Source organism: Melanotaenia boesemani, chromosome 18 (assembly GCF_017639745.1).
Source record: "Melanotaenia boesemani isolate fMelBoe1 chromosome 18, fMelBoe1.pri, whole genome shotgun sequence".
NCBI classification, from domain to species: domain Eukaryota; kingdom Metazoa; phylum Chordata; class Actinopteri; order Atheriniformes; family Melanotaeniidae; genus Melanotaenia; species Melanotaenia boesemani.
This window is the reverse complement of record NC_055699.1, coordinates 5,265,295-5,293,007: the sequence shown is the minus strand read 5'-3', so window position 1 is coordinate 5,293,007 and position 27,713 is coordinate 5,265,295. Positions and strand designations below refer to the sequence as shown.

At 36.8% G+C, this 27,713-nt stretch overlaps 1 protein-coding gene across 1 annotated transcript in view; it reads left to right on the top strand.

The window, feature by feature from the left end:
• Window positions 1-27,713, top strand: part of LOC121629209 (cadherin-12-like) — a 120,678-nt gene that overhangs the window by 18,269 nt on the left and 74,696 nt on the right. Inside the window, exon 2 of the mRNA XM_041968819.1 lies at window positions 16,307-16,715. Coding sequence (XP_041824753.1) covers window positions 16,470-16,715 — 246 coding nt within the window. The 5' untranslated portion in view covers window positions 16,307-16,469. The remainder of the gene's footprint in view (window positions 1-16,306; window positions 16,716-27,713) is intronic.

The following is a 27,713-nucleotide window of genomic DNA, read 5'->3' as shown; positions in this document are numbered from 1 at the left end:
TTCCTGCGTCAAATTTAGCTTATGATTTATTCTAAGTACTGGCTGGTGCCTGATTTACTCTCAAACTTTATCATTAGAAGTTATTAAATTGTAATAATCCATTTCAGCTCACTTGAAAGCACAACATACTGTAGGTATGACAATACAGGGAGTAGCAATATTTATCAATACAGTTAAAAGCGAAAGAGAAAATATATCAGTTCAATGTTTCTACAAGTCTGATTAATATAGCATTATCCTTACCATAAACTATTAGTAAATGCACATAAATGCCAGGAATAAATTAGTGTGTGTATTTGATGACAGATATTACATTTTGCTGTAGTCAAGGAAAAAAAAAAAAATTTTTTTTAAAATATGTACAAAAACATATAAAGAATAGAGAGGCTGTGAGGAGATGCTTTTGTTTACGACACAGCTCGCCTTAAATTAAAAAAAAAATCAGTACCATGGAGAGTTAGAGAAGTAAAAGGATTGAATTAGCTGCATAGGAGCAATTCATCTCTTTCAAAACTGCTCATGCTGCATCAAAACAGGCATGCCAGACAATTATCTCTGTATCAAATGGGGATTCAAGAAAGTAGGAACAGCCAAGATCGACCCCAGTCTGTTCCTTTTCATACATTGTATTCCTTCTTAAAACTGTTCATCTCAAATCTAGATACTGCACAAATATCAGTGTAGATAGCAACACAGGTAGGAAAAGACGGCTGACAATGATTTAGTGTTTGGTAAACCTGTCTGCATTCAGCAATGGCATGGGGAGTCTTGGCTTGTACATTTGTTCTTCGGAGATTAGCCGAATATGCTGGAAGGTACAAATAATTGGTTGTTTATGCCCCAAGTCTATACAATCATACAGCCCAATGATTTCCCAGATTTTAAATTGGCTGGAAGAACGTAGAGGGAGGAAAACTACATAAAGGTTTCATGTAAAACAAATATGCCACTACAACTGGCCAACAACACTACAGATGAAAACTAGCCCATGGCTAATTTTGGCATATTACAGGTTTACTGTTGTTAATATGCACTGTCCTGGTAAATAAAAAAAATAAAAAATAAAAAAATGTGACTTAGAGAAAAGCTGACTTATGACTGCTAATTTAAAATATGCTCTCAAATATTCAATTTAATGTTACTGAGCATTCATCTCTTCAAAATGCCAAAATATTACCCTAAACGTTAAAACCTTGTTTTATATCCAAAGAAGCAACTCTCAGAGAGCACAATTAGTCACCAGAGACAGTGAAATGGGTAATTAGCTTCAATGGAGGGAGCCTCTTTACACCTAGGCTCTTATCAGGTACTTACACAGCAACTGATAGTACCTATACAGTTGGCATTAATATATATATATATATATATATATTAAAAAAGAAAAAAGATGGTTCTCGCAAAATCTGTTACAGGGTCGATGAATTTAAAAACAATCTGAGGATAATTGTAATTAAAATTGAAAATGTTGAGCAAAATAGGTTTAAACTAGTATGTGAGAAATACACATGAGAAAGTTGATCATTTACAACAACGCACTACAGTAGTTTTGTAAGAAGTGTTTAGATTTCTTAAATAATCCTTCTGAAAGCCTCCTTGTTAACAAGGGATCAAAATAAATGGGATAGAATTCTGTCTAATTTATACTTTCTAAGCCTTACAAATCTGCAAGAAGGAATCAAATATTTAAAATATTCAAATTTACAACTTAAAAAAAATTGTGTTTAGCAGTTTGTTTCTCATTTATTTTTTTCTCTGAGATTCAACATTCTTGTTACGGTAGAGCTGTCTAACCTAGAGAAGACAAAGATCTGGCATTTTGCTTTGACCTTATAATAAACTACAACTGAAAATGGAAGCACATTTCTTGGCACCTAAAATCTATCAACAGAGAAGGAAAGAGAGCAATAATATAATAATTAGAATGGACTGTCCACCATTTCTGAGTTGCAGGCTATTTCTGTGACTGAATTGTGAGCGACAGATTTGTTTAATTTCAGATAAATGTAGCAGACAGCTAAGAAATTAATGATATGAAATAGATATTCTACAAAGTTCTCTTATGAACAGAATATGATGAAAAGCCATAGCGAGCAACCCTGACCACAATGATCAAGTAGAATCAAGAAGCAGGGAATAAATAGTAACAAGCAGGGGAAGATTATTGTATCAGAACACCACCACATGGGTTTAGAGTTACACAAGGACAGCCACGTTCAGCTCCTGAGCTGATGTAATGTTGAAGAGGAGGAGATAGGAGAAGGAAACTCACCAGGTGTCACTCAGGACTATATCCATGCAGAGCAAATTGATGATGGGGCAAGGAGGGAGGCAGGAATGATGAAGCCATTCACTGTCACCAATCCCTATCAGTGTGTTGAGGATAGCTGTGGCATTACACTGTGTAGTTCCAAATTGCATGTGTGTTTATGTAAAATTGTCATTGTGGACCAACTTTGCAAAGCACCCATTTGAGTCTACATCACAAATGCACCTTATCCATGTGTAATATTAACATTTTGTTTTAAAGGAAAATCCATAATTTCATTGAACTTAATATCTTAAGCCCTTAATATCTTAATATCCACCACTAATCCGTAACTCAGCTGAACTCTGTGTATTGTTACAATCCATTTTTGAAGATTCTCCTCACAATGTTTTAGTTTTGTACCGCTCCGTGTCTGAATTTCACCAAAAAGCTTTATTTTCATCCAGGTAGTGACGTCTGTTTTTACAACACAACAACATGGTAAGCAGTCTTCAACAGGAGTTCAATTTCCATGTAACTGAGGTAGAATAGTAGAAGGAAAACACATCTCAATAGTGCACATGCTGTGCCAGAAGCATCATCCTGGTGGAAAAAGGGACAGTTAAAATTTGCATTTAGATTACTGCAGTAATAGAAAGACCATGGCGACGAATCTCACTCTCAAAAAGAGACTAATGTGGTTGCACTTTGAATAAAATTGTAGTTAAACACTCAGGTTGAATATGTATGGAAAGATGGGCAATGGAATCACGATCCATATTTAAACAGAACTAGCTAAGCCCAACACTCAAACATGTGTATTCAAGTAAAAGAAACAAAAGTTTTATAGTGATGAATCTCTACACACATCTGCACGCTCCTCTGTGAAAGGCTTGTCATTACCATTTTTAACATTAAACTTTTTTCAAATGGGATCCTTAAAAGATGACAGGCATCAGAAAAGCTAAATCTATTGTATTTTAGTCGTATGAGGTAGTTGCATCAAGTGATAATTTTCATATTCATGAGCATTGCATTGTCAATAGTGCAAACCAAGATGACTTAATTTGTTTTCAGTTATTCCTTATCTTTCACCAACAAAGATTCAGCATAACAGTATCAAAACTCAGTGAGTTTTGCAACGCCAGCCTTCTGCATGCGCATGCTTTTCAAACGATCAAATAAGACACTCGTTAAATGAGTATTCCTTCATTGGTAGTGGTCATGGACGTGGAGGGAAAAATGTAAACAAAAAGAAACTAAGCTAAAATACTAGTTGGAAAAAATCTATTCAGCATGAACTCATTCCATACTTAGTTTTAAAGTTGAAGCAGAAATTAATTAAAACTACTTCCCAGCAAGGGGGCCGTTACTCCACAGCACCTGCATTAGAGGCTTTCATTTTTCATTTTTGTCTTATATATTTTTGCAACACAAGCCTCAATTTAGTGTCAAATTTCATTAATATTCAACTGATGGAAGAGATGGAGATTTTAGCATTTCAGCCTCAGTGAATTACAATATTCAGATACTTAGTATTCCTTTATTTGTCAAAGCAGTAGTTAAGATAATGCATTCATCACATTATCGCTAAAATTATTTCACATCTACTTAAGGAGAGTTTTTCTCACTGTGAGAAATGATCATCTGTCCTCAGCACCAACATAAATACCAGAAAGTTGCTGTGTTTGATTTAAAAGATCATTACTGTATGAAAACCTTTTGATCTTAATGCTGAATATAAGATGTTCCATTACAAAAACAGTCTATAAAAGCTTTGAATTTAATTATACAAACAAACAACACCAAAAATAAACAAAGACCAAAAAGAAAGAAAGAAAGAAAGAAAGAAAGAAAGAAAGAAAGAAAGAAAGAAAGAAAGAACCAGCAGGAGGAGGTGGGAGGGGGTTGAATTGTTCATCATAGAGTCTCCACAACTGATCATTAGAACAAATACAAAGCCCCTTAAATATGCCAGAAATGTGGAAATGGCTGGTTCTTTCTCAGGACTTCAGAGATTATTTCAGCCCGATTCTTTCTCCTCTGTCTCTCTCATTTCTAATTTATTGCCATCTGCTCATCCTGGGTGTAAATCTGAACACAGGCCGACTCGCTCACCCAGGCTTTGTCTGTTAACATTTAGCAATGTCTAATTAAGCAAAAATGGGAATAGCGTTGGCTGAAATATGCTGCGGCTGGGTAATGGCAGCCATAACAGTTTGGGATGTGTGTCTGTCACAGCAAGCAAATGCACTTATTAGATTAAGGTAATTAGAAGAAGAAAACCGCTATAATGGGTGAAAGCCATCCGGGTACGATTAGAGGCCAACGTGCAGAATGTATCAGTTGTTTATCCCTTTGACATTTCAGCTGTTCAAATAAATGATGAGGGTCACAAAAAGAAATGTGAGCATTTGATCATTTACCATACTATACCCACTACAGGGTTTGATGAAAAGAAAACTGGATCATCATATATGACTGTATGATGACCAAAAGCAAAAGCTGAGCAAAAGTGCTGGACAGTTTTTTTTCTAAAAGTATGCACTGTTTGCAACAACAACAACAACAACAACAAAAAAAAAGAAGAAGAAGAAAGAAAAAAAAAATAATAAAAATCCGTTCCTGTGACTTAACTGCAATCTGTTCATAAGATTAGCTAAATTGCTGCATTATCTTATCAGCTGTCACTGTTCTGTTGCCCGGAACATTACTGCAGAGTTTGCAAAATGACATACTTTAACTACATGTTGTGTTGATTGGTTTCTCAAATTAAGCAGATATAAAACCATCTTGAATAATTAAAAACTATAAATTATAAACTTCTAACTCATCAAATATATATATATATATTAATCTAAATTATGTTGTGGCTTGCTTAAAACAAGTAGAGAATGACTATCTTTAAAACAATTTTACTATCTACAGCAGATACATGAAATGTTGCTATATCAGCATTTAATGAATAAGTATTAATTTCATACAATAAAATTTTGTTCAGTTTAAACAGTTTAAGTGTTCCAGGTTAATTAAACATAAGATAAATATTCCAAAATGTTTAAGGAAAAAAGATAGTTTTCTGTTAATGAATAATACACCATTTCCAGGTTTCACATAATGAAATCTGAAAAGAAGAAAAAAGAAATTATATATATATATATATATATATATATATATATATATATATATATATATATGATTTCAGGGTTGTTAAAATTGGAGCTCACCATCCAGTTCGCCACAATGCATTTTCAGACCCCTGTGTCACAATTTAAACATGTCGCCCTCCACCTAAAGGACAAAATGTGCTTAATCAATTCCCTGATGACATGTCTTGTCATAATCTTACTTTCCTCCTGTAACATCATCTTATAGTGGTCTTTGCTGCCTTCAGCAAAATTTGCACACTGTAACACAAGAGGGTACAAAATTGAGCTTTCAAGTATTTCTTTCTCTTGTTCAAGCTTAAATTAAAGCTGCAGTGGTGTCTGAGTTTGCACCATATACCTCATTGAAGCAGGTAGAACATAATTCAATTTAAAAGTTGAGCATAGACAATAACAGTCACATCTTTTATTTCAACAAACACACATTAAGTTTAGAGAACTATAGAACCTAAAGTTCAAACAGGAGCTCGCTATCAGTTTTCAGCTGTTCAACTATTAGAAGCACTTAATATTTTTTGTACGATACATTCACAAAATATGTCACAGATCATCTCTAGCATACCCACTTTGAAAAGGAACCTCTACATTCTAAACATGGTAGACTATGTGAATTTGTGGCTATATTTCCCCTTTAATCATAATCTTTCATTGTAGTGATATCCGTTGCATCATAAAATTTGTTGGCAGGGGATCCAGACATGCTCACTCTGGGGAGAGCTGAGTCAGTGTGATGATTCTTTATTGCCTCGGGCCAGTTTTGTCTCCAAAGCTAAACCTTTCAAATCTTCACAGGGGAAAAGTTCAGTTTCTAACAGAGAGACAACCTTCGTTCAGTAGGACATGCAGCTAATTTATTTTTCATCATCACAGGATTTTATTCAAGGTGATATACCATCTCAGAGGGCTTAATGATATAACGACTGCAAATTGCCTAATGTAACTGATGAAACTATGGTTACTGTGGATAACATAGTTCTCCTTAAATGAAAGTGTAGCTACAGATATTGCAAAGTACAGTAAGATAAAGGAATCAACAGTTGTACCAAAACCACAGATAAATGCCTTTAACCAAAAGATCAGAACCACTTCATTTACAGGATACCAACCAAAATGATTTGTGACTGAACCAAAAAAATTGAAAATAAAGTAGACACCAATTAAACAAGCCAACGACAAATCTGTTCATCAGCAGCTCTGGACAAGTCACAATTACCTGGGTTCAGGCAGTCAAATTTGCCTTCCTCTTTGCAGCTTTGCTTTGACTCCCAGGTACAGCCTCCGCTGGATAACCATGCCCACGATGTAGGCATGCTGTAAGCGCTCCTCCACTTCTCTTAAGGCGGATATATGGTTGTGCGGTGTCTGCCTCTGCTTAACCGCCATAGGCTTGGCATATCTCCGCAGAGGCTCAACGCGCACCTCTTTAAGACCTGATGTGCACCCCTGCTTCACAGATGGTTATGCAGAGGTACTCCCTTGAGATTGGTCATTTGTTTTAAAACAGAAAACACCTATCGAACTGAAGTGAACCATCAAAAGAACTCCGACCTGGTAAGTTTACCAGCTGATACCACTCCTGCTGCCACCTTTAGATTAGGAGGAGAAACTGCAACACAACACCAAAACTATGTGTACCCGCTACGCTCGAGTGCGAAAGCAAACTCACCAGAGCATAAATCCGGCTTTAGAGCTGCATTGACCTTCTACTCACGTCCTGTCTTTACTGTGATGTTTTCTTTCTGCACGGGGCGGTCGCCATTGTCCCGCAACATCATGGCTAACCGGACTATAGCTGTCTTAAACTCCTCCACCACTGATTTAATTGGCAGCTGCAGCTTACTTCCTGTATTGTGGAGACCAATAGACTCAAAACTTCAGGAGGACAGAGAGCCACTTCCGGAGGAAGCGTTAATCTTCCTTTCCAAAGCTTCCACCTCATAAACAAGCAGTGGCCACAGACGTCTTGGAAGGATGCAGTGTTGGTAGCCTTGGGGCTTGCACTTGCTGGGCAGGCCACTCTTCTCCGGAGCCGTTAGCCACTTTTCTGCTCAGATGAGCATTACCCTAATACTTGCTTTGTTGTTCAGGTCGGCTCTGTACCATCATCCTGAGCTCTACTGGCTTCTCGATGTCCTGCCATTGCCCGAAGCTAATTGTAATTTATATTAATGTCATTGTCAATTCTGCCTATCAATCCAAATCTTTGATTCCCTTAACAATTCTTGACCCAATTTCCAATGAGGAAACTAGTATATAACACAGATTTGTGATGTAAAAAAAACTCCCTATTGAAAATCCTAAAAATATAAACTGGTTTAAAAAAAAATTGTCAACTCCACAACAAAACACTAACATTGTAAAGAAACTTATTCAGATCAATATCTTCAAAGTTTTGGATGCCAAGATCTGGTCTGAAAAAGGAAAAATAATACAGTTATATAATATAATCACTTAATATAAAAACTATGTAGATGTTTACATGAACTTAATTAAGAATTCAATTAAATAAACACACGACTACTGTATTGTGATGCTCATAATTTTTATACTTTATCATTTTACAGCATGATGTCATTAGTCTTATTTACACAGCTACTCTGGCCAGATGTGCACATAGAATGTCACAAAATATGCCCCCCATCTACCATAACTGTGTTAACATTATTAAAAATGTGCCCAACCATAGCCTACTAAAGTCTTTATGAAGCACATATAAATACCTGTAGCTACATGTGAGCTAATTGCTAATTTAATGAGCTGACATTATATGTCCCTAAAAATGGCCTATGTAGCGAACAATCAGATTGCCAAGGTCTCTGTCTCCTGCTCACATTGCATCCCATGCCTTGTGTCCCTCCAGTGGGTGGTGAGCCCATGGGAGGTGGGACCCATGTTTCCATTTCCTTTCATGCTGATATTTTCCAGGCCTGATGGGCATAGGCCTAGTCTCTAGCACCTTGCCTCAGTACCCCACCTCCAGGGCTGGCCCTAGTGACCTATGAGGAGACCTAAACCACTCTAAATGACCACCTGGAAATGCCCACCGAGCGCTACAGGCAAAACAGGGGGTCTGATGGGCCACTTCAAAGGGAGCCATTAGATACAACAGAACCAAAATAACACACTAAATTCTGTGGCAGAAGATCAGAACCAGCAACAGTTCCATCTCAGTTCTGGTTTTAAACCCAAACTACATCAAGAATGTTGTGCTCGATTTGGAACAATTTCAGTGGATGTTTTTCCAAAACCACACAGAGAAAAGAGAGCTTCGAGATTGGCCTACAAATTGAGAAGAACGGAGGAGTCTGCTATGAGGTGAATTTTTGTATACAATGTGGATACAGAGGACACTGCTGCAGCTATACCTGTGATGTGCTTTCACTATTCAGGATCCGGGGGAAAAAAAAATGTCTTCTCCATACACTCGATTCTTTTTAATAACAAAACTCTAGATGTCCCAGATGTCCCAGGAAGAAACTGGCAGTCCCTTATTAACCTTAACCCTTTATTACAAAAAATACCGTATATTTAAAAAGAAATGAAAATAACATTAATTTATTTTATTTTTTTAGCCTAATCAATTAACTGTAACCTTAGAAGGATCAGATAACTCTCGCCCTACAGCAATGCAAAAAAAAAAAAAAAAAAAAAAGTTAAAATTGATAAAATGTACAGAGATGCTGCATCCACAAATAGAAGGGAAGTCAAGCAGCTCAAATTACAGGGTCACAGATTTGTTGTAGGTCTGCATGCTGGAGAAGTGTCTGACTGGATGACAGCAGTTGCATCTGCACCAGTGGTGCTCCACAGCTGCCTTGGGGCAACAGTGCTGTTTTATTTCATCTCAGTAGCTGCCCGTCTTTCACTGCTCCAGAGTGAGATCAGGCATGTCTCTTGACTTAGGATATTTGTATCTGTCAAAACTTCTGGTGTCAAAGACAAGATAAAAGAAAGCTGAACAGTGGTTTATATGGATATTGAAAACTTAAAAAAAGGTTTTATTTATTTATTCTTTACTATTTGTGAAGTACAATACAAACACTGATCACTTTTAATAGTCACGGTAAATGCTGATTTTCGGTTGTGGTAAAGCCGGACTAAAAGCTGGTGGGAAGGTTTTATTTGCTGGCCTTTGCTGTGACAAAAAGCCGGTGCTGTGTCGAGGTTAGCTTCCCGTTGATGGTTAGGATATTTCTTGATGCCTGAAACATATACATTTCTTAAATTTCATTTGCAATTTAAGTACATTGATAAAACCAAAGACTCTTGAAGACTTGTCCTCTTGGAGGAGCTCTAACTCCACGTCAGGATTTACTTGCAACTATGCGATAAATTGTCCCATAATCGTGGAGGAAATTCCTATTTATCTCTCCTGAGCAAGGAAACCACTTAACAAGTTTAATATGAGGACATCACAACATTGAATACAGTTTTAATCACTCAGTATTTAAACAGGTTTTTTTTTTTAAAAAAAAAAAGAAAAAAAAGTTCTTTCTTGACATCTGGTCCGTGAGTGTCTGTGTTATCTTCTTGGTAGGGGTGAAATGGAAGGGTGATGTAGATTCTGTGATTTAGAGTCATCCAAGGAGGGAGGGAAAAAAACCTTTAGAATTCAAAGGTCTCTTTGTATTTCAAACATTGTTTATTCTAAGTGAAGAATTGCAACTTAATGTCTGGACTTAATCCTTTTTGGAGGGCAGACCCCAAAGGTTTCTTTGAAGCCAATGGTGCAAGGCAGGGAGAAAACGTCTTGATAAGCATTTGGCCATCTGTTAAGGAAGGGAGGTTTTTTGGGTTCAGTCATAAAACTGAGGTCTCCTGGTCTGGCTTGGGGGGGTTCCACTACATAAGAAGATTGGGACTACAACGGAAGAGTCCTAAAAAAAAGTATAATGGGTTGGATTGTGTACTCTGGCACTATTTCCAGGTTTTGCCTGTGAAAATCCAAAAACGTGTACCAACATAGACTGGTTAGTGCAAATGGGGTTAATGTTATGTGCCAAAACAAAGAAGGTCGGCTGATCACCTGAATTTATTGTCCAGCTTTTGCCAGTCAATACATTTCTTCATTTTCAGTGCCATGGTCATATTTCCAGATAACAGGGCCTATACCTTAACTATTTTCAGAATTTACAGCATTTGTTGGACAGGATTTTATTCTAGCTCAATTTTTCCATCATCAGTACAGGGTCACGAAGAAAAAAAAACTGGAATACTGGACAGTGATCATCTGAAATAGCTTACTGAAAGGATGCCGTGAACTGCACAAATACATTAGGGATAGCATATGATATTTGTCACTTACTGTGCTTCAGTTCATTATGCCCAAAATATTAAAACATGTATCTGGCCCACCGAATCAACAACTGCAGTCTACTTAATTAAAAAAAAAAAATATATATATATATATATATATATATATATATATACAGCTAGTAACTTCATCTCAAAGGTAATGGTTCAAACTCACTACTTCAATAATATTATTTGGGGTGGAACTTTCACTCCTTAATTATGATTAATTAATTACAAAAATTAATTACAAAAATAAATAATGTGTTAAAAAAAGGTATCTATTGAATTGCAGTTTGCATTCAAAACAACACAGAACATTTGTCAGTGCACGATTTCCTGGTACACCCGTTACATTGATGAATATCAGAACTCGGCTAATGCAGTGCTGCCAACTTTGCTACTTTAGCGCCATATTTAGTGAGCTTTCGGATCCCTCCAGCGACTCTATTAAAAAAGAATGGTGACTAACGACAAATCTAGCAACTTTTTGTGGTGATATTGGAGGCTTTTGGACATGACGTGAAAGCACATATAGTTTACTCTCCTTAATGAGCAGCAGGTGCTGTCACAGGCCACGCCCCCATCCACGAGCACTCAGCTGCAGACAAAGCAGGAGATAATCACCTTTGCTAAAAGAGTCAAAATGAAAATGAAATGTGCAGTTGCCACTGGCAGATCCTACTCTGGCTTACTGTCAGATATTGTTGCCTATTACTGAAGGGTGCAAATGAAAATATTTAACAAGTTGAAAGTACTGTAATATGTTGTAGATTCTTAAATAGTAAAGTACTAAAAATGGCACTGTTTAGCTTTGAAATGCAATTAAATGCATTTTTCCAGACATTACTAGAGCTTGAATATCAATGTCTGTATCTGATTCTATTATTCACAAAAATCCATAAAAAAAAAAGGTTGCTTTTTGGGGCAACTGTTATGCAAATAAAATGTGATGAATTGAGATTAATTAATAACAAAGACTCTGTTTTGTTTTTTTTTTTTGTTTGTTTTTTCTTTTGTTTTTTTTTTAATTCCCACTCCTAATTATTAATAGTAAGAGTGAACGTTTCAGAGAGTGAATATACTTCTGGAAATAAATAATGAATTATCTGTTATAGGGAAGACATCTCATTAGGGCTTGGTTAGACAAAACACTCAAATGGAGAAAGTTCCAGAACAACAGACATCTTTGCTTGAGTACAGATAACAACCTGAAGTGCAATTTGAACAAAGGGCAGTTTGATTCTTACTCAGCATCGTTTTTCTCCAAATTTCTACTGATTACCAACAGCAGCAATGAACAGGTGTGTATGTTTTATATGACTGGGTGACAAAACAGATTTAATGACAAGAGCCAAACTGTGGCAAAGAGAGCAGAACTGCAAGCAGTTGCAAGTTGTGGTGGACAACTTCTAAACAACTTCATTTTTGCTGATAGCAGTTCTTCATAAGCTGAACCATCATGAACTCTTTGGCAGTGGGCATAGAGCCAGACATATTCACTAGGACTGCATTGGGCCTCGCTTTTCTTGCCACGACATCCATTGCCACATTCACTTTGAAAACAATGTCAGTAGCAGCAGCAATCACTCTCTCTCCTCAAGTACTTTAAAACTGTACTTCTAAATCAGCTTCCTTCCCCCCCCTCCCTCCCTGCAAAGTATCTTTCCTGTGTGGACTTTGTGGTTTTGCAGACGTAGCACTTTAGGAAGCATCAAAGCACATTTATCACAGCAATGGTCTTGGCAACAAGAGTTGTTCGTATTTGTCACCATTAAAAGAACATGTTTTGGTCGAATGTCTAAGTGCTTCAATGAATGCACTGAAAAATAGAGGTCCAAAACTATAGCTTAATAAAGAAAAAGTGGCACTGTCATTCAATTTTGTTATAATCTCTATTAAATCACCAGATCAATTATGACAAAAAAAAACAAAAAACTGTCAAGGCAAGGACTAGGCTGGTAGCCAAAACCAAAGTAATGTTTAAAGTAAGATGCACCGATAGGGGGTGGACAGAGACTTTGAAAAGGTTTCCTTGAATTAATGTGGACATTGTCTCTGACTCACCAGGGAGCAACTCTGGCACAGGAAATGTCCTATTACCACAATGACTGCATGAGTATTATATATCAACTGTTACATTCAACAACTACACAGAGAACTATTTTAATGAGATGGGAAAAAAATAAAGAAGTTTGAGGACTCGTTATATTAATATTTTTCTTAAGTGTTCCCTCCACTTTATTGCACATGAATAAAGCATGCAACCTTCAGACAAGCAAACAGACTTGAAACCTAAGCACATTCTAAATGGCTGAACGTGCACTGAACTAACAAAGCCATTTTCTTCACCATTCATCACTTTAGATATACAATAACCTACACATGAGGTGTGATTTGATAATTTAGCTTGACTTGCCAGCTGTGTTGTTACTCCCATTTTCATTACTTTGCTCCCGCCTACGCTTCCCTCCCCCCAATCTTTCCCTGGGGGGTTTCAATGATATTGCCGTCTTCTTCTGGCTTAGCCATGGAAACAATGTCTTTGCAGAGATATCTCCAACACTTTTCTACATCTGTTCAGCCTTATTGCTCATATTTTCTCATCAATCAGGACTGTAGTTCAGCTGAGGTCACCATTGCAAGCATGATGGGAACAGCTCTGAGTGTGTGTGTTGGAGTGAGCAAGAGAGACCCTATTGCTAATATTCAAATTAGATGCTAACAGCAATGATCTGTGCACACAAACGGGAAGCTTGTCTTTCACCTGTCTTTTAGGTTACTGTGTACAAACTCATAACTTATCTAGATAAATATTTAAATAGGCTTTGCGCTAATTCTTTTGAGGGAATTATCTTACAAAACAGTGCCTAATTTGTTCCTGATTAGTCTGTACTAAAGTATCCATGAAGAGTTGAGGTTATTATTTGTCAAGGATCGAGGAGGAAGTAGAAGGTGTGGACCCAAATGCAGGCTTACGAGGCGGGAGGTAGACAGCTGCAGGAACAAGCTTTAAATACCAAAAAACTAAACTACACAGATGAAACATGGCATGAAGACTAGAAGGAGCTAAACTTGACATCAAGCCTACACCAGAGGTCCCCAGCTGTGGTTCTCAAGGCCCACTATCCTGCAGGTCTTAGATGTCTCCCTGCTGCAACACATCTGATTCAAACGGCTCTTTGACAAGCTCTGCACAAGTCTGCTAATGAGCCATTAATTTGAATCAGACCTTCACCTCCACCTTCACTATAATGCCATCTTCCCTTTATATATCAATTATAAATAAATAAAAAAAAAGGATAATAATTTAAAAGCAATTTCCAAAGAACCTAATATACAGACCAGAAAAAATATCTATAAACCTTAACAAAACACACACACACTAATAAAGCACATTTTTTCATCATCATTCCTGCCTTCTATGGAAAGATTAGTGTTTAAAATTATTTACACAAAATGCCCTCTTAGACCCTGAATTATTTATATTGTATACTTGCATTTTTCTGCTTCAGAAGCATTGACAGCTCTTTATATAACAGCCAAATTTTGGCTGTGTGATAAAGATAGTTTTATCAAGCTTTAAAAAAAAAGATGGGATGCATTCTTATAAACTTATGTAGTAATTTTACCTTTTTTTTTAGTAAAGGTAAGCATCAAGTTATTTTGACATTTATCTCTTAATTACAAATACTGTATATATGTTCTTAACCTCATTAAAACGACTACAATTCATGTCTGAATAATAATGCTGATGCTCAACGCAACAGCCTGAATAAATTCCCTACTTATCAGGAAATGAAAGTGTATACAAAACAAAAACTGGATTTAGATGACTTATTTCTCCCCTCCAAAGAGTCCATGCCTGCTTATTTGTTTGTCATGTTTATGGAAGCCTTGACAACTAATAACTTTCTGTGGGAGTTTCTTGTGGGTGGTAATCTGCACTAGCAGATCGGCTAGCCATATGTTCTTTGATTATTGAAGGTGATGTGTGAGAACACTGTCAGCCTACTGGGTTGTGTTATCAGAAGTAGACACACGGGTCAAGGCTCACAACCGAAGCCCGACATATGCTAATGAACTCATCTCATAAAATATGCATCAAGCCCTCCCAGGACCGAACGATGGCAGAGGCGTGATTTTGCAGGAATTATGGGAACAGTCATTTTCCATTATGTCGATGCTAAATGAGTAGTGACCTGTGGGACAGCTATGTCTGACCCATGTCAAGGCAGTTCCTGCCAATTTCACAAGGAGAACTTTGCAGATCAGTTTTGACTTTTAAGGTATTGCGGTGACAGAGAATAAATGGATCTTGTTGCACAGCATAACCTTGCTGAAGTAATTTTCCTGTGAAGCTGATGTCCCAAGTCTGTATAATTAATCAAAGACAATGATGTCAATGAGGGCTTCGGTTATGAAATTAGAGGCCCGTTGCCTTCCATTACTGTACTGCTTATAGTGCATTAGGAGGAAAAGAGAAACAATAAACCAGGTGTGCCAAACATTAGCTTCATTCTTCATCCTAACATTAGTAGTTTCCCTTCTTGTTCTCGGCACAATTAAGTGTTTTGTAACAAGACTGGCACTGAATGCTTTAGGGTTGACAAGGTAGTGACGACTATAAACATGGTGTGAACAGGAACAGTCATTTGCTCAATAATGAATGAGGTTTACCAAATTAGGTTTGTTCTGTAATGTTTCATTCTCTTCTATGAAAGTGTGTGATGACTATCCAATTACAATCACATTTGAATCACAGTAACTACATTACTTATTTGTGCTTTGGCTTATTTAAGAGTAATGGTTTAACTATTACTGTAAGGATGTTTTCACATCTGAAAAAAATAAAAAAAATCACTGCAAGCATACTCCTTTACACTGACAATTCATACAATATACCTGTTTGATAAATGAATAGAGAGCATAATGGTTTACCTTGTCTTAACTTGACCATTTTTTTTTTTTTTTTAACTGTAAAAATCTTTCTGCAGCTTTCTGATTGGTTTGGTCAAAAATTCTGAGTCTGCTTTTGCAAAAGAACTTATGACATTCATCAGACCTAACTCATTATAGTGTCATTAAAAAATAATAACTTTCAACCTTTATGGGTAAGAAATTGCAGTAAGTGACAGCTCTGTAACGCAGTGTGTGGTGGCTTATAATTGACAGCGAAAATAAAGTCAGTTTTCACTACTGAGACAAGTATTCTAGCTAATTAGGGCATGCAACCGTGAGAGCTGTCTTGTGTAGAAGTAATCTATCACAGGGTACATAATTACAGCGCTTACTTTTAGGCTTGGAAGTACTATAATTTATCACTGAGCAGTTAAAAACTAAAGCAGGTACGTGATGGAGAAAAAGAACACAGGCTGCAAAGTGCCAGTAAGACATAAGCATTTCAGAAAAGAAAGCCATTTACAGCTCATATCCATTAAATAATGATTAAAAGTGCTAAGAGACACCTCTAGATTGCCTTAAATCATAACATTTATAATGTCCCATCATTTCTGATGCAAGGAATGCAAGATTAGGCAACAACTGTAGGTATACCATAAGGAGACAACCATTTTGACTATGCATTTTTCCTTTCTTACAGGTGATGAGCTCCAAAAATCTCTGAGTGGGATCCTGACGCATATTGGGAGTCTGCTTTTGAGTTTACCCACCCAGCACTGATCCACATTGCATCCTTTGTTTCACTGTGGCTCAGTTAACGTCACTGGACTTCAACTTGGGGACCTGAACTTCACAGATCGCCAATGCTAACAAGGAACTGTCTGCTTCTGTTCCTGTGGATTCTTGTCAACGAGGGTTCGTTTTTTTCTTTACATCCGCCTTCATTGCCACTGGGACGGAGCAGGACAGCAAGGGAGCACGCCAGGAACTTGGTGGGCTCAATGAGGAATGGAGCTGCTGGATCTCAGCGGGTCAAAAGGGGATGGGTGTGGAACCAGTTTTTTGTACTAGAGGAGTACATGGGGTCAGATCCACAATATGTCGGCAAGGTAATTTTTTTTTTTTCCCCCACACAATTATTTATGTTGCAGTAGAGGTCATAAATCACATAGTAAAGAGCTTGGAATAAATTGAATTGGTGGTAAATGGAGGGAAGAGATAAAATGTGATAAAAGGGACCAGAAAAGAACTAAAGTACAGAAAGTTTGAATTTGTTATAGTTTTAGCAAAACACTTTCAAGATGTGAATCACAACAATAGATTTATTCATACATAGACTGGGTAAATTTAACTACAAACAACTTGCATACAGCTGGGAGCAGGATGTACTACTAATGTAACTAGCTGCCCCAAGTTACAATGTCCCTTAAGCCTCACCACTCTTATCATGCTTTTATTGCAAGGGTGGGGGTGCTGTGCCACATTTCTGTTAGAGCAGCCAGACACACATGATTCTGAAGTGCTGAGAGAATCGATGGCATGGTGGAAATAAATTTAAATTACAGTCGTTGTAAAGCTGTCAGAACATCACTGTTATGAGGCTGAGAAGATGCTGACAGCAATAAAAAGACAGCAGAAACCCGACAGCCTGATCAAAATCCAGGCTGAGATATATAAACACATCCCATCAGACTCACTTCTTTTCACCCTCTCTCAAGCCTTGGCCATCTCTCCCTTTAGTAGGATTTCTTATTCACTACTGTGGCTTAGGACATTCGTAAGCATACTCTGTGGGGGTTTAAGGCTAAAGTTGTAATTTGGCACTCCTAGCTTACATAGGATAATGGTAAGACTGACTTATCTGCCCCAGCGCCACTGCAATCAGCCATGACAAGGCATGCTGTTTGTGGAAGTCTCCAAGGCTAAAGCAGAGAGAGGAACGCTGATGTCTTTTGCACTTCTAAGTCCCTTAATCCTGGACTGCTGCATTGCTTCAGAATAATTGACTGATACTTCAACATATAAAAAGCACTCAGAGATCTTCAGATTGTTGTCACATTGTCAAAGGACTTGGTTTTGCTTCACAATTGTTGTAGCTTTGACATAACTTGAAAGACAATAAACACAGAGAACAGAGTGCAGGTGACTTATTTTTCCAAGGACTCATTAAGTATTATCAGAGACCTTAAGAAGACTGCATAAATCAGTTGTAATGGATATGGAGTCTACAGTGAATGCTAGTTCAATAAAACATCAATGCCTTATTGTGGTAATGTTTTTAGTTCAGTGTGTAGACGTGATTTCCATTCAGAGGCCTGCACTGCACTGAGATGATGGTGGCTCAAGAAACTACTTGCCTTCTTCTCAATGGAAGAAGGGCCCTTGTCAACCAAATGAGGAATTAATTATCAGATCTGGTGACAGTATTTAAAGAGCAGCAAAATAATCCAGAAAGAAAAAAATGAGGGGGCAGCTAATGAGATTTTCTGGTAAAGCTGGTGTCAAAGCATATGCAGTAGGGTGGGAAATGTGTATGGAACTGGTATGAGACAATGTAAACATTATTGTGAATGATGGCGGGGGAGTTAAGACTTTGGTAATGCACAAATGCATCATCTGTTGGTCCAACCATTTAAGCTGGGTAATACATGAATGTACATACATGTAGATTTAGAGTGCAACTTACACCCCCTACTTTTTGCAAAACTCCACCCACTGCCAAATTTTGAAAAATTTGTGGCAAGTGCTGGGCAACAATTAAAATTTTTTTAACCGCGATTAATCGCATGACATGCTGCGATTAATCGCATTATTACACGCAAAATGTCTCTTTCCTTTAAAAGAAAGCCTACGGCTATATAAAGAAAATGCAGTAAATTTTGGTTTACAAACACTACATCACTGGGCTCCAACCTGCGACTCTGGACCATCCACAATGCTTCTAAATACGTGGCTAAAATATTTTTTTTAAATCTATCTTTCTTGTCATTAGGTTGGAAACCAGGGACTTTTTTTTTATTTTACATCATTTTCCACAAATATCTACATCCCTTAGAAGAAAGTCTGTCTATACTTTTTTTAATAAAAGTTTTATGTTTTTCTTTACTTTCAAAACTAAAAATAGAAATAGAAATGTGGTTCTTTAAAAATAACAAATATCCTATGGTGGCTCTTCATTAAAAATATATATTAAGTTGCTTTTTTGAAAAGTCTCATAACATTTGCGTCTCTAAAGGAGTTTTATTTAGCTGGCTGAAGGAAAAATGACTCTTTGGATTGGAAAGGCTGCAAACCCCTGCACTAAACACATAAACAGGTTTAGCAGCAGTTTTCTCTTTTAACAGCAACAGTTAAAATATTTCTTCATGTATATTTATAAAATCTAATATCTTTGACAAAGAAAGCTGAAATGTTCAGGATTTACTAATTAAAAGGCAAAACGTTAGCAGGATGAATTTAAAGCTGTAAACTGCTTCCTTCTAAACACAGAAGGAACTATATGTGATGAATATCAGCATCAGGTGAACAGACAGAAAGCAGGATTAGAATCTCACAGCTTCTAGATGGTGAGGAGAGAGAAATATTCACAATATGCACAATAACTTCCATCCATGCACCTTCAGTGCTTCATTATCCAGGTTTCTGGCCTATAATTTCTCTAACCTTTCATTCTTAGCTTGACTGCACCTACACCCTCCGCTACCTGGAGTTAAGGGGTTAACATCTCGTTTCCAGGTGTAGCGTCAGATGTGCAACTAAACATGTGTGGTATCCACAGAAAGTTCAGAATCTCAGCTACCAGCTCTGTAAAATCATTTCTATGACCACCAAACACAGTTAAGACAACGAACAATTCAAAGACCAGATACACAAAGTCAGAAAATTATGATGTCTGCCCGTGTCCACCCGACGGCATTAACACGAACAAACGACTCCTCTACTGAAAGCTCACATCTCACCGATTCCACAGCTGGAAGTTTCATCTCACTATGACCAAGATTCACCGAACCAGAGGCAGAAGAAGGCCTGATTTATGCTTTATGTTGGTAAAAGTCAGAAAGCATGTCTTACCTTTGCTGTCTTGCATAAATTAAAGCCGCATATATTAAAAAAAAAATTATGATAAATAAAAAGTTTCTCATTGTCTTTTGGGAGCAGTTTCCCGTCCAAAAATCACGATGTTCTGTCTTCTGCATGGGTTTTGACAAAGAGAAACGTCGGTTCTTCTTCTTCTTTCTTAAGTTCCAGACAGATTACATCTGGCGCACCACTGCAGCAGGGAAGGGAGACAGGGACGCCATGTTTCTGTGGTCAAAGCAAGCAGCCAGCCAAAAGAAAAAGCGATTTAAAAAGCGATTAACGGCGTTAATCGTTGCGTTAACACATGATTAATGCGTTAACGGGCCCAGCCCTAATATGTACATATATACATACACACACACACATATATATATATATATATATATATATACACACACAAACACACACATATACATACATACACAGACATACAAACATATAATAATAAAATAAAAAATATGTAAAAAAAATTAACCACCGTGATGGACTGGTGACCTGTGTGTGTGTGTACTGCCTCTAACCTGCTAAATGCTGAGTTAGGCTGCCCCACAGACCTTAATAGACGAAGCAGTATAGATGATGGATAGATGGATAAATTAAGCATGATCAATCTTCATTTGTGACTATGCCTAAAATATGCTTGTTTTTACGCTGTTGTATAAACAGAAAGAGCCAAACCTTACAAATATTTAATGTTAACTGGCATTCACCTGTTTTGTTTTTTCCAATTTATTACATTAGATGATCACTTTAGTTGCAATAATTAGTTCAATATTTCATAAAGTCTAGACCTTTAAAAAACAAAAAAAAACAAACAAAAAAAAAAAAACACACTTATTCCTCCCTTCTCCCCCATCAAAACTTTCCTAGACTTGCCCCAACACATCTGAAGTATAAATCCTGTGTACCACCTGTCAGGTACTTTGATTTGCCTCCCAGAACCTGTTTATAATTTCTCTCATTACATTCATGGCACCTAAATGATCAGCCATGTCTTCGTGGCTTCATCTATACGACACCAATGACATAGAAAAGACATCCACTGACTTCCTACTCCTATTTCACTCTCACTAGACATCTAAAACTGATCTATCTTCATCGATGAGTGCATGGCTGTATTGTGACTAGTAGATTTTTCAGCTGTGTCGCTAGCAAACGTCATTTATACTGAAAAGTAATATGAAATAAATGCAAACAATATCTAATTTAAATAGGCTTTTATCAACATTTTTCATGAGTAGCACAGAAAACTGCAAATGACCTATCAATTCAGCACCGCTGACAACTCAGCAATTGCGTCGGCATACAGTCGACAGTGAAACCATAAGCAATGAGTTGTGTATCTTATTGTATGGTAGTGCACATTGCTCAAGTGCTTCTCATGAATGAAGCTTGAGGAGAAATTAATGTAAACCCACAGACAAGGCTATGTATGCTATTCTGAAAAAGAATGCCAGCCGACAGAACACAGCTTATTCTCCTCTAACTTTGGCTGGGAACCGGATGATATGGCCTAAAAATAAAACACCGTTCTGGTGTGGAGGGAAGGCTAAGTCTGCTGCTAACTAACCATTTTCATAAAAATAAATCTCCAGAAATGGAAAATTCGATTTATCGATTTTATCGATTAATCGCCCAGCCCTACTTTAAACCTGATGAGTAAATCTCCCACTCAGTAACAGTGGCGGCAAGGCTAGCTGCTGCCTTCTTTGTATCTGTTTACTATTTGCCATCCACGGACCCTAAAATATCCAGGCGGCATGTGCGACTTAAGGTCCTGCCACACTGTGCAGCTGTGTTCCTGAGATTTAATTATTTGAAAAAAAAAAAAACAGTTTAACATGAACAAATCCATATTGAATAGACACATACCTCAGTCGATTGAATCAATTAAATAGTGAATTGCTCCCCCCAGAGAGGTTAAGCTTTTCTACAGTTACCACCATCCTTCCTACAGTTTAAGGATTTTTAGCAAATATCTTAAGAATTTTCTTGCTAGTAGTAGAAAATATGAAAAGCAAAAGTCAATAACGACATTGACCAGATTTAAATAAGTGTTGAAAAGGGACAAAAGTGAATAAGTGTCATTTAGTCAGTTTGAGGTCTTTGGATCAACATTAAAAAATAAAGTTATGCTTTAATGTTGGTTTTGCTTTATTTATAAACAAAGGCAGTATATTGCAAAAATACTGTTTTTCTTTGGTTTAGTCAAATAATTCTGATCTTGTTAGGAATGACAAACATTTATTTCAAGAGCTCTGGATTAAATGCATCACTGCCAGTTCTAATTGCAACAACCAAATTACTACTAATCAGTGCTGGCCATTAAAACATAATTCACTACTAACAAGATGTTAATTTTGTCAGTTCTGACAACACGCTGAATCTAAGACTTGTTCTCGAGGAGGAAAAGGGACAATCACTAATGATGGAGTGCATAGTGAGCGCTGGTGTTACGGTTCAACTCGTTTGGCTTTTAACAAGTGACACGTGCATGAATGCACCAGCAGTGTTTTGTGGGAAAAGCGGATTTTTAGACTCAGCATAACAAAACCTACTTGTCCTTGTAAATTCCATTTTCCTTTTCATCTTAATAAAAAATGGGGAGGGGGCGGTCTGAGACTTCAATACATCTATAAGTCACTAAAACAGAAAGTATCTTCACCATGTAGCAAACAGGAATTTTAAACACTGCTGATCATGTGCATGTCCAGGGTTTAAAACAAATTTAAGATTTATGAAAAATCATACATTTATTACTTTTCTGAGTGTTGAGATTTTTAATATTCAGTCCAATACTTATGGCTTTATAAAAATAATGCAATTATATAATTTAAATTGTTTTCATCTTGTTGATTTTAGATAGGTAGGTATATTAGGAACCCATGTCTGAAAAGAAGCTAATTCCTGGTGAAAATTATGCTTCTGTCGGTGATAATTTAAATGGTCAACTGAATGTTGAAGAGGACACTGCAGGGTTATACAGCTGTTTATCACGCTTACATGTTTAGACTCTGGATTCCTGAAAAGGCCAAACACTTGAGATTTCAAGGACTAAAAAACGCCCTACCTTCCAAATGACTAAATTCAAGGTTAGAAAGGCAGTTTATTTATTATTGAACACCATAACCAATTAAAGGATGTATTTTTCTAGTCTTAAGTAAAGCCAGAAATGTATGCAAGTCACTCCTTTACCAACACAGGATGACAAATGCCTGCTGTCCACTGCCTTTCTGCAGTCGGTCTATCATTTTTTTTTAAAACTGTAGGGAAGTTGTTTTTATTTTCTAGCTTATTCACAACTGTGGCATCCTCTAAATGTAGGTTGTATATCCAAACACAGTCCAAAATGAAAGCTGCAAGATGAAGTATCTCATCCTCTAACTTGTTTAAAAGTGTATATATACTGCCAAAAAAGAAAAAAAAAGAAAAGGTCAAAACTGCCCATCTGCAAATTTATGGTGGAAAATGTCTTTTGCTCCCTAATGCATGTCCTTGGATTTCTACTAAACCTTCTGTCACTTCATTCAGTCATGGATTCAAATATTAAAAGAATTGTTTTCCCTATATGCACACCATTTTAAAACTATACTGGAATTGTGCAGGAAGCTGCAGGTTTAAAAAGAAAAAAGAAAAAAAAAAAACAATAAAAAAGTGCAGTATGTACCTGATCTATTTTGGGTTTATGGATGCTAGCAAAATTTCCTTTGTTCTGTCACATGTGTAAAAATATATGCCATGTTTGCATTTCTGCTCATCCTGGTGGTATAACAACAAAATAAAGAATTATTTATGCTAGTACTTTCATACGATTTAATGTATGCAAACTAATTGGAGAAATGAAACTTTTTGCAAAATAAAAAGTAGACTAATGTATTCATATACCGCATAAACCTCAGAAAAAAAAAGTTTGGTAAGTAAATAGAAAAGGCAATACACAAATCACTAATATGCTATATTTAGTTATTATATCACACAGAGCCACCCAGTTTTCAATAGACAGAAAAAAAAAAGAAAAACAACAACAATACTCACTGAATTTAAGCAGAAGCTCAAAGGCTTTTCTACTGAAAGCAAACTGTGTACAAAAGGTAATGGGTAACCAAACACATGAGTTCATGGCAATTTGTTCTTCGTCTACAAAACAGTCTAGTGGACGAACAAAAACAAAGCACATTCTCTGCTGGTCGCAAAGCAATTAAAGATTCTTCTGTGAACTACGCACCCACTAATTTAATAGTTTCTCCACACTGCCTGAGCAAAATTAACCAGAAAAGCTCTATGAGAATTGAAAACATTTTGACTGCTTTAGCCCCTGTTTATGCAACATAACCTGAACTGACCCAACTCAGGTCTCCCCCAGAAGTTCAGAAGTGGCTAAATGGTTATAAAATATAAAATAAAATAAATAAATCCAACCTGACAGCTGTAGAAAACAAAGTCCATTCGCTTGAAGCATTAGAATGAGAATATACAGACCAGCATGACCAACGAACTGGGGGGTCACATTCATGACTAAATAACAAAAAGCCTCATCATCATGTTTGGTCAGAAGGGCTTTTTTTTTTCTTCTTTTTTTTTTTCATAATATGCATTACGGTATTTTTTAGTTTCCATTACATTTGTGAATTTCAGGTTATGCTGCCTTAATACTTCTACTTCAGTCCCTGGAAAGATTTTCAATTTTGGCAGGTCTTCCCTGGTCCTGCTAATATCTGAAGGAAATGTTAATTAGAAGTCTTCGACTTCTCTTGCAAAGGTAATGTCGAATTCAGATATATAATTTTGAGTAATAACTTGTTGATTATACTAATAAATCTCTGTGTATTAATGCAGAAATTTTGACATAGATCTTTGAACTACTGTGAAACCCGGCAGCCCCCGATAATGCATTTCTTTTTTGGGTCCGATTGGAAAATTGAGCTACAATTTGCTCCCATTTCATTGTTTAGGCGGAATTATTTCTAAACAAAACGCCTAAGTAATGCCTCAGGCTCTGCTCTCAGCAGGGGAGCCACAGGGAGGTCCAAGCCTGCTGTCAGGGTGGCACTGGCCCACCCTGGACCCCCTCTGCAAATGCCCCTGATACTTTCTGATAAATCCTGCCATAAAACGAGAGCAGTCTTCATCAAATTCACCCTGTGTGTTTGGCTGCATCTGGATGCTGTCCTGGAGAAGATCTGTAGAAAATAAATATTAATTGTGGTTATTAGAACTACTAATATGAGAAGCTGTAATGCATATACAAAGGAAAAAATAAAAAAGAAAAACATTTAACAGTTTTGATTCTACTGTCTGCGGTGTGCTCTGATAATCTCTGCTCAGAACAACACATATGACAATGCTGTCCAGCAACCAAGCTAGAATCTATCCTCCGAGCCAGAAATTTTGCGTGACCAAAAGTGATCCAACAAAAGCGAAGAAACATAGCAACCACCAGAAAAATGAAGAACCATGGCGACAACACAAAACAACACCCAGCATGGAAAAGGATATACAAGAAACAGAAAACTGAACATAAAAATCCAGAAATGAAAAAATAACAGACCGGAGACAGCGTGAACAAAGACTTTACATCCTTCCTTGCTCCCCAGTCAGCTCGCTCTCTGATTGGCTACATTCCGTTCCACGTCACCATCCACGCAGTCACAACGCAGGAGTCATCAGCTTTCCAGACTTTTGGTCATAAATATTGAACATGCTCAATACTTCTGACTGTCGGCCAGGACTTGTTTCAGAGTCAATTGTTGGGACAAATTTGCTCTTAACACACCTCAGACCAAATGATAATTTTATAGGAAAATCTTATAAGACAAAATCAGGACAAAAACAGCCCGATAATCTTTATGTGTATACCAGGCTTTGGATAAACATCAATGATCTAAAAGCAATCCTTAACAGTCTATGGCATGGTGTTGCCCAAAGCCAACAAACCAAATATCTGGTCCTCAAATGGCCTCTAACATTTTTGAAGAGGTAGAAAATTTGAAATATCACAAGACATGTCTTTGACCAATAAAAATGGGACTGAAGTGCATGTGACCTCTTAGTTGGAAGTGGCGCCTTCTTTTCAGGGAGCAGAACCACATATTGCACACTACTACCATCTGGCAAGATTCACATAATTTTTCACATAATTTTTTATATTTGTAGTAAATTTAAATAAAAAAAATGTATAGAAGTGTTTTTGATAATTTTAAGACATATTGTTATTACCTGTATATTAAAACTCTTTTTGGGTTTGTTGCCAGGGCAACACTATGCAGTGGCCCCTTTTGTTCAGACATCATTCTACAGTGTGGATATGGATTTAGTTGCAAAATAACCATTGTGAAATTTTTTACTTCACCTTACAGGAGATGAACATTTTAGAAGCGGAAAGTTCATGATCAATGAGTTTAGCAGGAAATCAAATTTTGATTATGTGTCCACATGTTTATCGTGGCTGCTTTGCATATTTTGCCTTTTTTTTTTAAAGCTTTTTTGTGCTTGTCTTCAGAAATTTGTGCAATGTTTTCAGAACTTCCATCACGCCAGTAGAGGGAGTGTAGGGACCAAACTGATAGGATGTAAAAATTATAGAAAAAACTTTGAAGACAAGATATGATGTGCTGGTTTAGGGGTCTAAAATGCCACCTTCGATACTGCTGCAGACGTTTTTTCTGTATTATCTCAGAATGAACTTCAGAAACTTCCAAATGAACCAAACAATAACCTCTTCATGTTTACTGTTGTGTTTACACCTGGGCTGCCAATTTGGTCCTAAAAGGGCTGCAATCCAGCAGGTTTTTAATATATTACCGCAGCAAGGACTGCAAGTTTTAAAAAGGCAGTACCTTCAAAAGGTACTGCTGTTGACCAGTATTGTACCTCTGGGGGCCATCCTGTACCCCAATTTAGCAATACTGGTCTATAAAAAGGTAAAAACTGCAAGGGTACAAATAACTGTGCACTGTTGAGTGTGCAACAGCTGTACCTTCGTGAGCATGTAACTACATCAGTACATGTTCAAACATCCCCCCCCCCTTTCCTTTTTTTCCCTTTTTTTTTTTTTTTTTTTTAAGATGAGCATCCACATGACGATGGTGACAAAATAAACATGCTTTCTAATTAATATATGTTAATTTGACATATAGCATCTGTTATAATCACAATAGAAAACCTTGGAGTTTTAGAATCTTTATAGCATGGCAACAAACCCGAATCTTGGTGGGAGGGGGGTTCAGATGTTATGATAGATGTATTATTAGGTAACCAAATTCCCACGAAATGTGGGAAAATTATTTTTTCCAAAAGTAAAAAGTCATGCCATACAGGGTTGAGAAATATGAAAATGAGCTACTGAGACCAACAATGTGAAAATCGGGGTGCAACTGAACTTTTTGCTGGTGCATCCAAATTGAAAAGGTTAGGTGCACCAGTGCAACCAGCAACAAAAGTTAGTCTGGAGTACTGTGTTAATTAGAATTCTTATATAAAAAGGAAAGCTTGACAAAAACAGGCTTAGTGTGGTTAGCGTAAATTATTTCTGTCTTTATTTGGTTAGTTTAAAGCTCTTGCTGCATACCGTCTGATCAGACTTTTGTTCTCCCAGACTTGTAATTAAAAAAAAAAAAAAAAAAAAAAGTATACATAGCAGTTACACTTTTTAGTCTTCATGAATTCTGCTCCTTCTAATTTGCCTTTTCCTAAAAAGCATACTTTACATGTACATAAAAAATGGTATGGATCTTTCATATACATAGATAAGTTATAGTGCAATTTCTAATAATAAAAAAGGAGCATTAAAATGTTTAATTTGCAAAAATTTCTCAGATTTTGCAACATTTCAAGTGAAATTTTGCATTGAAAGTTTACAAGACTACCTGAATTCTCCATGAAATCTTGCACACTTTGTCAAACAAAGCAGCTAATTGCAAAGGTTACAAGGTTCACCTCAAGTACACAATTCATGCAGATGTACAATGCAACATTTAAGTGCTTAGGTTTTCTATGTAGAGACAGTGTAACCACACATATGTAGATAG